The sequence below is a fragment of the Myotis nattereri genome (genome assembly GCF_964212035.1).
Source record: "Myotis nattereri genome assembly, chromosome: 2".
Lineage (NCBI taxonomy): Eukaryota > Metazoa > Chordata > Mammalia > Chiroptera > Vespertilionidae > Myotis > Myotis nattereri.
The window spans coordinates 90,707,745-90,724,180 of NC_138076.1; the positions used below are offsets into that span (position 1 = coordinate 90,707,745).

General features: G+C 39.0%; 1 protein-coding gene across 1 annotated transcript in view; it reads right to left on the reverse strand.

Annotated features, from left to right (window-relative positions):
• INTS6 (integrator complex subunit 6) overlaps positions 1–16,436 on the reverse strand; it is a 119,878-nt gene that overhangs the window by 82,486 nt on the left and 20,956 nt on the right. The window contains exon 4 of the mRNA XM_081082813.1: positions 6,828–6,917. Within this exon, the coding sequence (XP_080938939.1) occupies positions 6,828–6,917 (90 nt within the window). The remainder of the gene's footprint in view (positions 1–6,827; positions 6,918–16,436) is intronic.

The window sequence follows — 16,436 nt, forward strand, 5'->3', positions numbered from 1 at the left end:
ACAGGCTAACAAATTCAGGGTGAAGTTGTTTCACCCTCTGAATGAAAACAATGTTGTGATATCTTACCATAAGTTTCTAGATAATAAACTAGCTATTGTAGCTACATAGTTTCATTAGAGTAATCAGCCAGCGTTTCTTTTTAATTATTCTATTATAGTGTTTGTCTAGAGGCAATTCTTAAGAACTTCCCTTTACACAAGCCCTTGAAAAAAAAAAGAGTATTGCAAATGTGAATTGCTGAAAATCCACTATAGGTATTAAATTGAAATATTTCATCATCATCTTTTAATTATGCACTTTTTATACATACTAGAGGCTCGGTGCACAAAATTCGTGCACTGGATGGGGGAGGGGGGACCCTCATCCAGGCTTGTGCCTAATCCCCTTGGGGGAACGGGCCTAAGCCGGCAAGCGGACATCCCTCTAGCAGTCAGGGACCCCTTGCTTCTTACTGCCCGACTGTTTGTGAGCCTGGCTTCTGCCTGAGAGGCGCTGCCTCTGTGGAAGCGCACTGACCACTAGGGGGCAGCTCCTGCATCGAGTGCCTGCCCCCTGGTGGTCAGTGTGCATCATAGCAACTGGTCATTCTGCTGTTCGGTTGATTTGGATATTAGGGTTTTATTATATAGGATTTTTAATATACTCATAATTGCAGATATATTTTTTATAGCACACCAAAATAAATCAAGAGTTGAGAGAACAGGGCCAAAAATATGGGTAAAAAAATAATAATTAACTGCATCCAACAAATTCTTATTAAATGTTCCTGAAAAGTTGTGTTGATAGAGACTAACATATACAGCAATATTGTACATATGTTTAGAACATTTGAATCACAGATCAGTAAAATAGGAGCTAATGTTGAAACTGCTACTGAGCCCCTACTACTATCAATATGAACAGGCACCACTATTAAGGAGGAAACATGAAAATGCAGAAACACATTTACACACAGATCTGTTTGACATATTCTATCATACTACAATGACATCTTTCAAGATTCCTTAGTGGTCTTTTTTAAAAAGAAAGAAAAAGTACCCCCAAATTCTAAGAATACTGGGAGAAAAATAACTATTTTAAATATATGTTTAAAGTCTTTCCTGACACAATTTAAAAAGTTTTGACAGCGTTTGGCACATATTTTTAATAACTTTAGTGAAATAAAAACATTTTATAGGGTGAAGAGAGATGTGATATCTGAACTATTTCAGATACTAGAAACAGATTTCAATAAATTCTGGACTGTCCTATTAATCAGTAACAGATCATGAAGAGTTAAATACAAACTATAACTATAGATTCTAATCATAGATTATCCTTGTTAAAGGTAAAACTATCTACAATCCCCAGCAATGATCCAGAAAAATCACTAATGACAATCAACAACTCAAAGACTCATGGGACATCTGCATCAACTTTTGAAAACTGAGAAGTTAAAACATAGCTGAGATTACTCAGACAATTTTTTCCTGCAAACGCATGCCCTTCCTGAACATCTGCCAAAAAGTTATAATAGTTGCCCTAGTTCTTCTTAAAAAGCTGGGGAAGCTCATTAAAAGCAAAACTTTTAATGTCAAAAACCAACAGGGGTTTGTTTTTTGTGGTGTTTTTTTTTTTTACTGCTAATATCTTCTCTAAAACATTAGCTTCCAAAGCAATTATAACATTGATAGAGATGCAGATTCTTCAGCATATAGAAATCTCAATATTTGAAAGATAATACTACTATTAGCACTTTCAAGGAAGAGAAAAATAACTGCTACACTTCCTGTAATGTCATTCGTCACCAAGAAGGTACTGGCAGGATTTCTTCTGGCTGCTTTATTGAGCAATATAGTTAGCCACCTGCTCTTGGAATCATAGTACAGAACAGTTTTCCATTGCAAAACAGTTCTTAAGAGGATTATTGCAGGAAACAAGAGCAGAAAAAAATGTTTCCAAAAACTCTATAATTTGGTAATTCTACCAAAACATCTGACACATCAATAATATAACACGCTGAATGGTACTATGATTATTTGGCCGCAAGTATGTTTACCAACATCAAAGATTACTACTATGGAGGTAAACAATATTGTTTTCTTGTGTATCAGAATTCAAAGTCCCATCTAATTTACTCCTCGTAGGTAAAAATATTGCAAACATCCAACTATATCAAATAGCTGCATTTAAAAAGAAAAAAAATATATTTTAAAATACACACATACTTTTCCAACACAAACAGTTATCAAAAGTCCTACAGAGTTATCACAAATGCTACACTATAAACACACTTATGACACCTCAAACAATTGCCTGGACTTTTCATTAAAGGAGGCCAAAAAGACAGTCATGAATTAAGGTAAAATGATGATATACACCTCAAGATTTTTGTCCGCAGTCCAAAGCTGCAACTCTTCTAAATCCGAACACACTAAGAAATGAGCTGTCACAAAATAAATAGTAGCCCTATAATTATTTTGACAAACAAGTTATAATTGGATCATTCTGGCCTGCATAAAGTTAACCACCTCAAGAGACAATTATTGCACCAAGTTTTCCCATTAATTATTTTCTAGGCTTAAAACAACTTTTTATCAGGCTTTATAACTTCACAGATATAAACTGTAAGCCACATCCTCTACCAAATCATCTGCAAGATCCTTGAATAAAAATTAAATGACTATAAAAATTCATATTACACAGGATTTGACATGTATACAAGATAGCTAATATTACAATTACCCTCCCTCTTCAATGCTCCCATTCACTTAGAATGTGTCTTTATTTTATCATTCTTAAAGCCATTTAATAGGCGATCACCCCCATAAGACTGTGAACTTGAAAACTGGAAATCCACCCTATTTATCTTGGTTATCCTCACTGCCTAGAAATGCTCTGGCCAAAATAGTCATTCAAGATACACTGTGTGACTAAGAACATAATACCATCGTCACAACTGCATAAAAGCTGAAGGAGATAAACAGGAAATCAAGTAAATAAAAGATAATTTTAAGAACACACAAAAACAGAGTCTGAGCGGTAATAGATACATCAGGGAAAAAAGCACTGGTCTGGAGGGGCTGGAGTGTCTTTGGAATTTAGATAAATTCTAATCCAGATTTTGACAATAACAGATTTTACAAACTTTAGTGAATTACTTTGCTTTCTGGATCTCAATTTCCCCATTTATAAAATAAATACTATGATTAAATGAGCTCTAAGTTTACTTATATGCCATAAAAATGATTTTAAAGCAGCAGGAACACTTATTCCTGAAAAACAGCACTGACAGAACAGTTATAATATACTATGCGAGATAATGTAATTCTGGAGCAAAAGATATTGTATGGGTGGGATGCACAACACCATAAATAGTAATAGGTCACATCAATAGCAGCCACAAGTAGGCAAGAATTATATGCACACATACCTAATGTGAAAAATTACTGATATTTTCATTCATTCAATAAATCTGAAAAGGAATCAAATTCTGCCAAAAGCAAAGGTTAAGAGATCTGAAGAAAAGAGACATAAAGGCAAAATTCTGTTTGCTATTCCCAAGTAGAAATTATAACAGTACAGATCATATGTAGTGTGCGCATGTGCGCGCATGCGCACACACACAAACACATACATGAAAAAAACATGAAGCATTGTTATGCTTTTTATGAATTGAAAGGCTCGTTAAAATGAATCACATAATTTAATTATTTGGGCTAGAACAAACCAATATTTCACAACATTTTAGCAAAAATTAAGTTTCAACAATATGCACATCTGGGATATATTGTCTTTCTGCCCCACTTATTGGGACACTGAAAACCAAACATGCATAGGATCAAAGATATTCATTCCTAAACTTGAAAACTGAAACAACTCATAGACCTATAATGCAACCACATAACCAAAATAAAACTCTGCCTTAATACAAATGAATCATCCACCTCAGAGAAGAAGTTTAATGTAAGCTCTGTTATCAGTACTATGCTAAATAGTGTAAAAGATCCTTGCCCACAGGAAAATTTCCCAAGCTACTAGCAAGGTAGTTTTCGGTCACTGTAAACACACAGTCTCATTTCTCCAACATCCTTCCCAAAAACCTAGGAAGAAAAGTAAGCAATTTCAATATCCATGTATATTTCAAGATATTTTTAAAAGGTACAAGAGGTCCTACAAAACAAAAATTACAAATAAAACATATCCTTGCCCTGCCAACATGGATCAGTGGTTGAGCATCGACCTATGAACCAGGAGATCATGGTTCTATTCCTGGTCAGGGCACATGCCCAGATTGCAGGCTCAATCCCCAGTAGCAGGCATGCAGGAGGCAGCCGATCAATGATTCTCTCATTATTGATGTTTCTATCTTCCCCCCTTCCTCTCTAAAATCAATCAATAAATATATATATATACACACACATACATATACACATATGTATAAATATGTATATATATATATTTTTAAATATCCAGATGTATGAAAACAAAATATACTGTAACCCAAAGGGCATGTCCAGAAAGGTAGTAAGACAGAGCACCTTGAGTAGATTATCTCACAACAGAAAATAGAAATACATTTTCAGTCATCACAACTACAAATCAAAATCATTAAGAATAGCCCTAGCCATAGCTCAGTGGATGGAGCGTTTGGCTCAGTGGATGGAGCGTCGGCCTGTGGACTGAAGGGGCCCGGGTTCGATTCCGGTCAAGGGCATGTGCCTTGGTTGCGGACACATTCCCAGTGGGAGGTGTGCAGGAGGCAGCTGATCAATGCTTCTCTCTCATCGATGTTTCTAACTCTCTATCTCCCTCCCTTCCTCTCTGTAAAAAATCAATAAAATACATTAAAAAAAAAAAGAAAGAAAGAATAGCCCTAGCCAGTTTGGCTCAGTGGATAGAGTGTGGGCCTGTGAACTGAAGGGTCCTGGGTTTGATGCCTCAGTTGTAGGCTCCTTCCCATCCCAGGACCTGGTTGGGGCTCATGCAGGAGGCAACCAATCGATGTGTTTCATTCACATCGGTATTTCTGTCTTTCTTTCTCTCTTCCACTCTCTCTAAAAAGCAATGGAAAAATTCCTTGGATGAGGTTTTAAAAAAAAAAATTAAGAAAAATAAAATGAAACAAACCGTCAAAAGACTTCTATAAATTTTACAAAAAAGTTCATTGTTATGGGTTCTATTAATAGTATTTCTGACCTGACTATTAATACATCAATCTTTCTGAAGTTTTTCAAAAGGAAGGTGAAGTAGAAAAAAATCAACTGAGAGTTTCAAATTTAAGCAACACTTCTATTGCATGTTCATGTATATAATCAATGTCTATCTGATCCTGAGAATGGCAGGGTATCACACATGCCCACTAAGTTAAAAAAAAAAAAAAAAAAAAAAAAAGCCCCCAAACTCATTATAGTCAATTATGGAGCATTCCAAGTCTACTAATTATATATAGACTAGAAAGTATTTAATTATGAATTTTAATCTACCTAAACTTTTCAGCTCTATCTCCAGGAATTATAGCCTAAATTCCCTCTGACACCAACTGCTCACACAAAACAATTCTGGCTCTCCTCCCCCTAATCAAGATCAGACAATCACAATTCTTTACTGGTTCCAATGTTTCATGATAGGACATGTTCTTTTTTTTACAGCCTACCAAGCACTTTCACATACATTAATTATTTCATTTAGTCTTCCAACAATCCTAGGAGGTAGGGCAAGAATTATCATCTTCATTTCATTGCCAAAATAGAGATTGAAAGATGTTAAATAGGTAGCTAGTTCACTGCTAGAAAGTAGTTGAAGGAAGACTAGAATCCACATGTCTTTATTCCATGTCCAATTACATTCCCCAATGTCACAAAAATAAAAAGTATTGCTAAAAATTATTGAACTTAAAAATTACACTTTTCTTACTTAATCAAACCCTCTGTAGATACAATAAGAATTAAAGTTAAGATTCTAAAGCAAATACAAACAAACAGTTAATAGTCTAAACCAGGGGTGGGAACATCTGGCCCACAGGCCATTTAAGGCCCGTGAAATCATTTGGTCTGGTCCTGCCAAGGCATTAGGGGGTGAGTTAATTAAATGTTTGAGCAAATATAGCAGGCTAATTTTTAACTTGATAATTTTGTATGACCTATGAATGATGGTATAAATGTCCAAATGGCCCTTGGCAGAAAAAAGGTCTAAACCAACTCCTTCCTATAACATACCTTAAAAACCTAATGTAATGTTCAAGAGCAATTCAAATACTACAATAAAAACAGCTTAAAGTTAAAAATAATTCTACTGTATTCATCCTATCACATAACACACAACCAACTCTGCGTAATGCATGCTTGTAGACAATAGGTGAAGTTATTATTATACTATATTTGACTTCAAATAAAAATGTCCAAAAACCTCCTAGTCTTAAGCTCCTTGTGGCTTTGCTATATTCTAGTCTAGGAGTGTCCACAGTGGGGTGCACATGAAAATCCACTGAAATATGGGAAGAAATTATTAGAATGCTGTCTTCATTTTTTAACCTGAAAATATTAATTTTACTAAATTTACTGTATGAATTGATACTGTCACTCTCACATAAACTCAAAAATACACATATATTTGGGGTGGGGTATGCTCAAAATAGTTTCACACAAGGGATTCCTATTCAGGAAAATTTAGAAATGGTTGCTTCAAACAACAGAGAAGGTACACGAGTACTAGAAAACAGATGACTCTCGACTGCATCAAATAATAAAAGAATCTATTTAAGGCAGTCAATATCCTGCAGTTGCATATAAAAATAAAGGTCTTAAACTGCATTTACATAATCCATGCTGATATAAACATAACTTACCTCATCCTGGACTCCACTGGTAGTAGTCAACTTGCTCCCATCAGTAATTGTAATAATTATTGCTGGCTCCAAGAAAAAGGGGTTTCTTCCCTAAAGTCAAAAAACACATTAATCATATTAAGATCTAGACCAGCCGTGGGCAAACTACGGCCCGCGGGCCGGATCCGGCCGTTTGAAATGAATAAAAAAAAAAAAAAGAAGACCGTACCCTTTTATGTAATGATGTTTACTTTGAATTTATATTAGTTCACACAAACACTCCATCCATGCTTTTGTTCCGGCCGTCCGGTCCAGTTTAAGAACCCATTGTGGCCCTCGAGTCAAAAAGTTTGCCCACCCCTGATCTAGACATTAGTTCATTTTTTCTGAGTAAAAAGTCAATGCTCAGAACAGTGCCTAAATCCCTCTTTTTGTTGTTAAATTTTAAAGATAGTGTATAGGCTCTTGTACATTTAAAAAAACTAGAAGGAAACAAACCAAACAGAAGATAATCTTAAAGGAGTAGGATTAAGTAGAGAAAAAGGTGGGCTTTTCACTTCTCCCTACATTGTTTTAATTTTTATAGTGAGCATTTACATTTATGTAACTATCTAAAAGTATTTAATTTCTTAAAAGAGATTCCATAATTAAGTTCTAATAACTGAGCATATTCAGATATTACAAATTAAAAGGATAATATTTTCTTAGAAACTTCGTAAAAAAGTAGAATGATAGGTGAACATTATCATGTAATTTAATCCAAGAGCTAGTTCCATGGAAAAACTAGGGCTACTCTGAGCTTAGCAAAATTAATAATAGTCCAATGCAAAAAATTATATAGTAATTACATAGGATGGTTACTTAAAGAAACTACTTGGTGAAGAGTACAAAAACAGTAGCGGTGGCAATGGAACACAGTGAAAAAGTTCTCAAATGCTCTATAGGTAGGGTACAATAACTACATTAACTTCTATTCAAATCTGTAGTCAAGTCATTCTATGAATACAATAATCGATTCTAAGTGACATAGGGGCTCAGATAAACATAAACTTATCTTTTACATATAAATGGTTCTCATCTGAGATACTAAGCACATTGTGTATAAAGCTATAATGAAAGATTGAAGTTTCTAGAGGGTAAACCTGGTGTTTGAAATCAAAGATATCAAATTCTCAGTTAATAACAATGTTCAAGGACATATGAAGTTTTATTGGATATGATGTTAAAAAGCATGACAAATTTTAATGTGCATATGAACATGGAGATCTTGATAAAATGCAGGGTCTAATTCAGTAGGTATGGAATGGAGACTAGTGTTATTATACATATCTAATAAGATTGCAAGCTAGGAGCCGAAACCGGTTTGGCTCAGTGGATAGAGCGTCGGCCTGCGGACTGAAAGGTCCCGGGTTCGATTCCGGTCAAGGGCATGTACCTGGGTTGCGGGCATATCCCCAGTGGGAGATGTGCAGGAGGCAGCTGATCGATGTTTCTCTCTCATCGATGTTTCTAACTCTCTATCTCTCTCCCTTCCTCTCTGTAAAAAATCAATAAAATATATTAAAAAAAAAAAAAAAAAGATTGCAAGCTAGGAGATGCTAATGTGCACAGACCATACTTAGAATAGCAAAGATGTAAAAAGATTTTTACATGCATGTACTCATCTATGGGTCTATAAGCTTTCCCTTACACATTTATATAACTCTCGATCATTAGCATATTATAGTACATAGTCATTATTTATTGAATTTTCAAACACTTTTTCACAGACAGTAATTGTGATCATAATCTAATCATCATAAAGGGCTCAGAGTGGGGGTCTAATAGATTACATTTCTTGATCAAGTTACACAACTTCTAAGTGGCATATACATTTTTTCAAACTAGTGTCCAGATGGAGGAAGCTTCCTCTGGTCAAATAAAATATGTTGGACATAAGCTCGAGCATTTCGAATGCACAGTAGCATTCAAATGTTAGAGAAGCTTTGCAGGAATAACATATGAACTTACCTTCCCTTCCTCCTCTACAACATTCATGGTAAATATGACACATTTTTGGAACTATTACATTATACTATATTGTCTCTAATACAATTCACCCCCAACATAAATGACAAATTCTAATAATGCAGTTCTTCTCATGGATCTAGAAACAGATAATGCTCATTCCCATCTCTGAGCTTTGACTAGTTCCCTCAAGTAGAATGCTTTTCCTTTTCCCTGCCCACAACCCACCCAATTCCTAATCATTCCTTAAGGTATAGTTTATCATAAAGTGCTGAGGGTACGAGTTTGTAAATTACATTTCTTGATCCTCTTCTTCCAGGAAACCTTCCCTGATTACTCTGGCCTTAAATAAGTACACCCTTCTCCTTCTCCAAATTCTAATAGTAATAGTTTTCAAGCCCAAGTTAAGTAAATACATTTACATATTTAACATAGATAAATAAAGTATTTCTTCAAATAAAACTGGATTTTGAGTGGTTTCATGGAGTACATTTTGAATACCACTTCCCTAGAGAATTTATCCTCTCTCAACAAATTATTTTAAATTTAAATATATAACACCTTGTATAGCAATATGAATATTTAACACTACTGAACTCTACACTTAAAAACAGTTAAGATGGTACATTTTGTTGTGTGTTTCTACCACAATTTTTAAAAAATACACTATCTTGTATTATTTGCTATTGTTTTATGTGTTTCAATACATTAAAGGCAAGGATCATGTCATATTTCTTCCTTGGGCCTGAACACAAAATATTTAAACAATGAGCACTTAAATGTTCATTATTCACTAATTATATAGCCTATTACAAACCTGACAAAGTTCACAGAACCATTTAAAATTATTCAAACTTCAATAATCTTAAAAAATGCTACCTTCGAAGAAACCAAGATGGCGGCATAGGTAAACACCAAAATTGCGGCCTCCTACAACAACTTCAAAAATACAAGAAAAAGACAAAACGGACATCATCCAGAACTACAGGAAGGCTGACTGAGTGGAAATTCTACAACTAGAAGGAAAGAGAAAACCACACTGAGAGTCAGGAGCTGCAGAAGTAAAGTGCAAAGGTACGGAGGCTCGAGCGCGCACGGAAAAGGGGCTGGTACCTGAGGACGAGGCTGTCTTTTTGAATCGGGAGGGAGTCACAAGCACCCGACTGCTCTGAACTCCAGTTCCGGGAAGTCTCTGGGGACCCAGGACTCATACGGGGAGAAACTGGACTGTCTGGCAGCGGGCAGAACTCGGAACTCGAGGGCGGCTTTCCCTCAGAGGTGCTTGCAGCAATTAAATTACCGGGGCACTGAGACTAGGGTGGGCTGAAGATCTGCCATAGCTGCTTGCTCCGCCCTGTTGATTCCTTGAGACCCCGTTCCACCCAGGCTGGGGAGGAGGCTTTTGCATATGAATGCCCTGGCCATCTGCAACCTGAAAATTACCTAACAAATTACAGCTGGGCCAGGCAGACCCAGAACTTCCAAGAGAAGGCCCAAGGCCCCACAGCAGCTTGCATTGCTTCACAGCTGGGCCTCATCTGGGCACCTCCAAACTCCAAAAAAAGGAAGGGGAATCTGCAGATCTTTTGATAGCTCCTGCTGGGTAACCTCAGGAAGAGACTAAATTAGCACCTCCTTAGATCCAAGAGCCAGTGTACCCAGTGGTAAGAGTGGGACCATCCAGATTACAACTCAGATCCATAAGGGACACACTCAGGGGGCAGACTCAATGAGCACCAAAGCCCCACTGAAGCAAGTCTTGCCCCAGAAGGGTGTCTTCAGCAAAGAAGTTCTCCCACTGCAGACACAGCTGATTCTCACTGCCAATTGGCCTGGAGGTCAATTCCTCCCAGTGATACCTACAACAATCAAGGCATACCTACAACAAGACTGCACAAAGCCCACAAGGGGGTGCACCAAGAGTGTCCACCTCAGGTAATTGGGGAGGCTGAGCCACTGGGCCCTATAGGACACCTAGCACACAAAACCACTCTACCAACACAGGGAAGCATAAAAAATGCAGAGACAAAGAAACAGGTCACAAATGACAGATTTGGAGAAAAGCAAACGACTGGATATAGAGTTTAAAACTACGTTTATAAGGTTTTTCAAGAATTTTATGGAAACCACCGATAAATTTAGTGAGACCCTTGAGAATATGAAAAAAGACCAACTAGAAATTAAGCATACACTGACTGAAATAAAGAATAATATACAGACTCCCAACAGCAGACAAGAGGATCCCAAGAATCAAGTCAAAGATTTGAAATACGAAGAAACAAAAAATACCCAAACGAAGAAGCAAAAAGAAAAAAGAATCCAAAAATATGAAGATAGTGTAAGGAGCCTCTGGGAAAACTTCAAGCATACCAACATCAGAATTATAGGGGTGCCAGAAGAAGAGAGAGAGCAAGATATTGAAAACCTATTTGAAGAAATAATGACAGAAAACTTCCCCTCTCTGGTGAAAGAAATAGACTTACAAGTCCAGGAAGCGCAGAGAACCCCAAGCAAAAGGAATCCAAAGAGGACCACACCAAGACACATCATCATTAAAATGCCAAGAGCAAAAGACAAAGAGAGAATCTTAAAAGCAGCAAGAGAAAGAAAATCAGTTACCTACAAAGGAGTACCCATCCGACTGTCAGCTGATTTCTCAACAGAAACCATGCAGGCCAGAAGAGAGTGGCAAGAAATATTCAAAGTGATGAATAGCAAGAACCTACAACCAAGATTACTTTATCCAGCAAAGCTATCATTCAGAATTGAAGGTCAGATAAAGAGCTTCACAGATAAGAAAAAGCTAAAGGAGTTCATCACCACCAAACCAGCATTATATGAAATGCTGAAAGGTATTCTTTAAGAAGAGGAAGAAGAAAAAGGAACTCTTACCATTTGCCACAGCATGGATGGACCTGGAGAGCATTATGCTAAGTGAAAAAAGCCAGTCAGAGAAGGATAAATACCACATGATCTCACTCATTTGTGGAATATAATGAACAACATAAACTGATAAACAAGGACTGATCCAGAGACAGAGAGGCATTGATTGGACTGTTGGGCCTTGGAGGGAAGGTAGGAGAGGGTGGAGGTAAGGGGGAAAGATCAACCAAAGGACTTATATGCAAGCATATAGGCCTAACCAATGGACATGGACAACGGGGGGGGGGGTGGTGAGGGCATGAGCGGGGGGGTTAGGGGGGGTAGAGGGTAACGTGGGGAATAAGGACACATATGTAATATCTTAATCATAAAAAAATATTTTAAAAAAATGCTACCTTCACTTCCATATAAATGAGTGCTTCCCAAACTTAACACATAACTCATGAACTTGCTAGGCTACACAGGTACACTCCCTCCTATATCTGTCTGGCCATCACTATCCATTCACATTCCCGTTTGTCATTCAAACACTTACTGAGTGGCTACCATACGTGAGGAATTGTGCTAGGTGCATAACACATAACCTCTACTCTCATAATAAATGTACAAATCTTTGTACATGTAACAATCTCTCTCCTTTCTTGGTCTCTACAAATACCACTGTAGCTGAAATATAGGCAAAGGGAACTAAAGAACACCACGATGTCCTAATATCTTCAAAACTATTGTATCTTAATTCCATCCTTAAGCTAAAACTACTTTGGTTGACTTGCTGCCTTTCAAAAACAAATCAGCAAATATCTTAAAGCCACCACAGCATGGACCAAAGATTTGCTGTAGTGTCTCTGTATCATCTCCACTGTAACCTAAGTCAAAGGCATTATTTTCTGACCAAAAGTTGATATCCATCCATTCTTATCCTATGTAATAAAAGCCTAATAAGCAAACTGTCCCCTCCACGTGGGGGGGGGGGGGGAGGGGGGGAGGGATTTCGACTGCTCGCTATGATGTACGCTGACCACCAGGGGGCAGTGCGGAAAAGGCAGGCATTGGTGACAAGGCGCTGGCAGCAGGTGGCAGTGGAGGTGCTGCCAGCCTGATGGGCCCCGATGAGAGCAGGACAGCGGCAGAATGGTGGAGCAGGTGAGCGGGCAGTGCCAGGCCAAGGTGGGTGCGAGCAGGGCCCAATCGCGCCACCAATCACCCCGCAGATGGTGACCAGTGGCGGGGGCAGGGGGCGGGGCCGCCATCTGGCTCCCAGGTGCTGAGGGAGCCAGGCAGGGGCCCGATGACTCAGGCAGAGGAGGGGCATGTGGGGGCCTGGGGCCCAGGTGCTGACCAGGGTCCAGAGGTCACCTGGGACCTGCCCTTCCATGCCAGATGCTGGCACTTGGATTGCTGGCCAGGCCTAAGACGAAATCCGTGCACGAATATCATACACCAGGCCTCTAGTTACTGTGTAAGCACATTGAGAATTATACTCCAATTCTATAGATATGACCAGAGAGAACTGGTCATATCTATAGTAAAATAACAATAATCTATGGTGTATTAATAAGTTTATAGATGATTATGTCAACCCAAAACTAATATACTTTCTTAAGAACCATGTCTAAAGATCAAATTAAAATGCATTCAATCCCAGTCAGTATGGCTCAGTGGTTGAGCATTGACCTATGAACCAAGAGGTCAGGGTTCAATTCCTGGTCAGGGTACAAGCCCAGGCTCAATCCCCAGTAGGGGGAATGCACTGGCAGCAGATCCATCATTCTCATTGATGTTTCTATCTCTTCCTTTCCCTTCCTCTCTCTGAAATCAATAAAAAATAAAGTAAAATAAAAAATTTTAAAAAAGCATTCAAATTCAGCATAAAGTCTGTTATTAAAATTTTAGGTAAATTCAAACCTACTTTTTCCTTAACAACAAAATGAAGCTTTGAATTAAAATTTTACTATAATCTTATATACACAGTGGTCTCCCCCCCAAGAGGCTATTCCTGAAATTACTAATAACCAGGTCCTTAATAATAATCTCTCTATATAAAGGCATAATATGCAAATTGACCGGATGGCAGAGCGACCACTCAGCTATAATGCGCACTGACCACCAGGGACAGACGCTCAACACAGGAGCTGCCCCCAGCCTGCAGGCCCCTATTGCCCAATGAAGAACGGGGAACCATGGAGTGGGTGGCAGTGGTGCTGGGTCCCAAGGTGATCAGTGGCAGCAGGAGGCAGGGTCAGCGAGCAGGAGGAACGGCCAATCTCTTGGTCTCTCCCCCTGGCCAGCAGGTTCCAATAGCCCCATAGGAAACCAGGAACTGGGGGAGGGCAACCAGCGGTGGCGTCGAGGCGGGAGAGGAAAGGGATCGGCCCTGATCACAGGCCAGGCCTAAGGACCCTACCTGTGCACAAATTTCATGCACTGAGCCTCTAATAATAAAGAATTTATGAAAACCAAGATGGAGGCATAGGTAAACACCAGAGATTGCCGCCTCGCACAACCACTTCAAAAATACAACTAAAAGACCGAACGGACATCACCCAGAACCACAGGAAGGCTGGCTGAGGGGAAATTCTACAACTAGAAGGAAAGAGAAAAGCATACCGAGACTCAGAGGAGGCGCAGTGCGGAAAATACAAAGGTGCAGAGGTGCATGCGGAGTGGGCTGGCGGCTGAGGGCGCGGTTGTCTGTTTCAATCCAGAGGGAGTCTCAGGCTCTGAGCTCCAGTTCCGGGCGAGTCTCTGAGGGCCCAGACTCAAACGGGAGAAGCGGGACTGTCTGGCATCGGTCGGAACTAGAGGGCAGCTTTCTCTCCGAGGTTTGCAGCAGTTGCTGGGACTCTGAGAGGCAGAGCCTCTGGGGACGGGACTGAGAGCAGCCATAACTGCTCACTCCGCCCGCCCTGTTGATCCCCTGGGACCCGCCCCGCCCAAGCCTTGCACAGAGGCATTTGTGGGATAGCCTCAGGCAGAGGCTAAATTAGCACCTCCCTAGAGATCAGGACAGAAGTTCTCCCACTGCAGACACAGCTGATTCTCACAGCTAGTTGGCCTGGAGGTCAAATCCCCCCTAGTATTACCTACAACAATCAAGGGTTAACTACAAGACTGCACACAAAGACCACAAGGGGGTGCACCAAGAAAGCATAAAAAATGCGGAGACAAAGAAACAGGACAAAAATGACATAAATGGAGGATATAGAGTTCAAACCACACTTTTAAGGTCTCTCAAGAACTGTCTAGAAGCCGCCGATAAAGATAGTGAGATGCTCAAGAAATCTAATGAGACCCTCGATGTTGTGATAAAGAACCAACTACAAAATTAAGCATACACTGACTGAAATAAAGAATAATATACAGACTCCCAACAGCAGACCAGAGGAGCGCAAGAATCAAGTCAAAGATTTGAAATGCGAAGAAGCAAAAAACACCCAACCGGAAAAGCAAAATGAAAAAAGAATCCGAAAATACGAAGATAGTGTAAGGAGCCTCTGGGACAGCTACAAGCGTACTAACATCCGAATTATAGGGGTGCCAGAAGATGAGAGAGAGCAAGATATTGAAAACCTATTTGAAGAAATAATGACAGAAAACTTCCCCTACCTGGTGAAAGAAATAGACTTACAAGTCCAGGAAGCGCAGAGAACCCCAAGCAAAAGGAATCCAAAGAGGACCACACCAAGACACATCATCATTAAAATGCCAAGAGCAAAAGACAAAGAGAGAATCTTAAAAGCAGCAAGAGAAAGAAACTCAGTTACCTACAAGGGAGTACCCATACGATTGTCAGCTGATTTCTCAACAGAAACCATGCAGGCCAGAAGAGAGTGGCAAGAAATATTCAAAGTGATGAATAGCAAGAACCTACAACCAAGATTACTTTATCCAGCAAAGCTATCATTCAGAATTGAAGGTCAGATAAAGAGCTTCACAGATAAGGAAAAGCTAAAGGAGTTCATCACCACCAAACCAGGATTATATGAAATGCTGAAAGGTATCCTTTAAGAAGAGGAAGAAGAAGAAAAAGGTAAAGATACAAATTATGAACAACAAATACGCATCTATCAACAAGTGAATCTAAGAATCAAGTGAATAAATAATCTGATGAACAGAATGAACTGGTGATTATAATAGAATCAAGGACATAGAAAGGGAATGGACTGACTATTCTTGTGGGGGAAGGGGTGTGGGAGATGCGGGAAGAGACTGGACAAAAATCGTGGACCTATCGATGAGGACAGTGAGTGGGGAGTGAGGGCAGAGGGTGGGGTGGGAACTGGGAGGAGGGGAGTTATGGGGGGAAAAAAGAGGAACAAATGTAATAATCTGAACAATAAAGATTTAATTAAAAAAAAAAAAAAGAATTTACCTCATTTGACCCTAAAAACTTGGTGAGGCAAGTAAATGTTCAGAGAGATTAGATGATATAATCCAAAATCATCTAGCTGGTAACTGGCAAAGCCAGAACCTTAACTCCAAATCATAAGATCTTCCAGCAACACCTGAAAGTCCTGTTGGAAGCCGCTAACCAATCTGGATTATGATGTATTTACCCAATGATGAATGGTATTAAATAAGTTTGATTTTATTTATTATATTCTATCTGCAATGAAATTAACTACTGTAGTACTATTCCTTTACTGGTTTCCTGTTCCTATGCTATTTTACCCATCACTTCTTCTATATATAAATCAATATACCTCCCCAAACAAAAACACACTCATACAAAACGCAGTA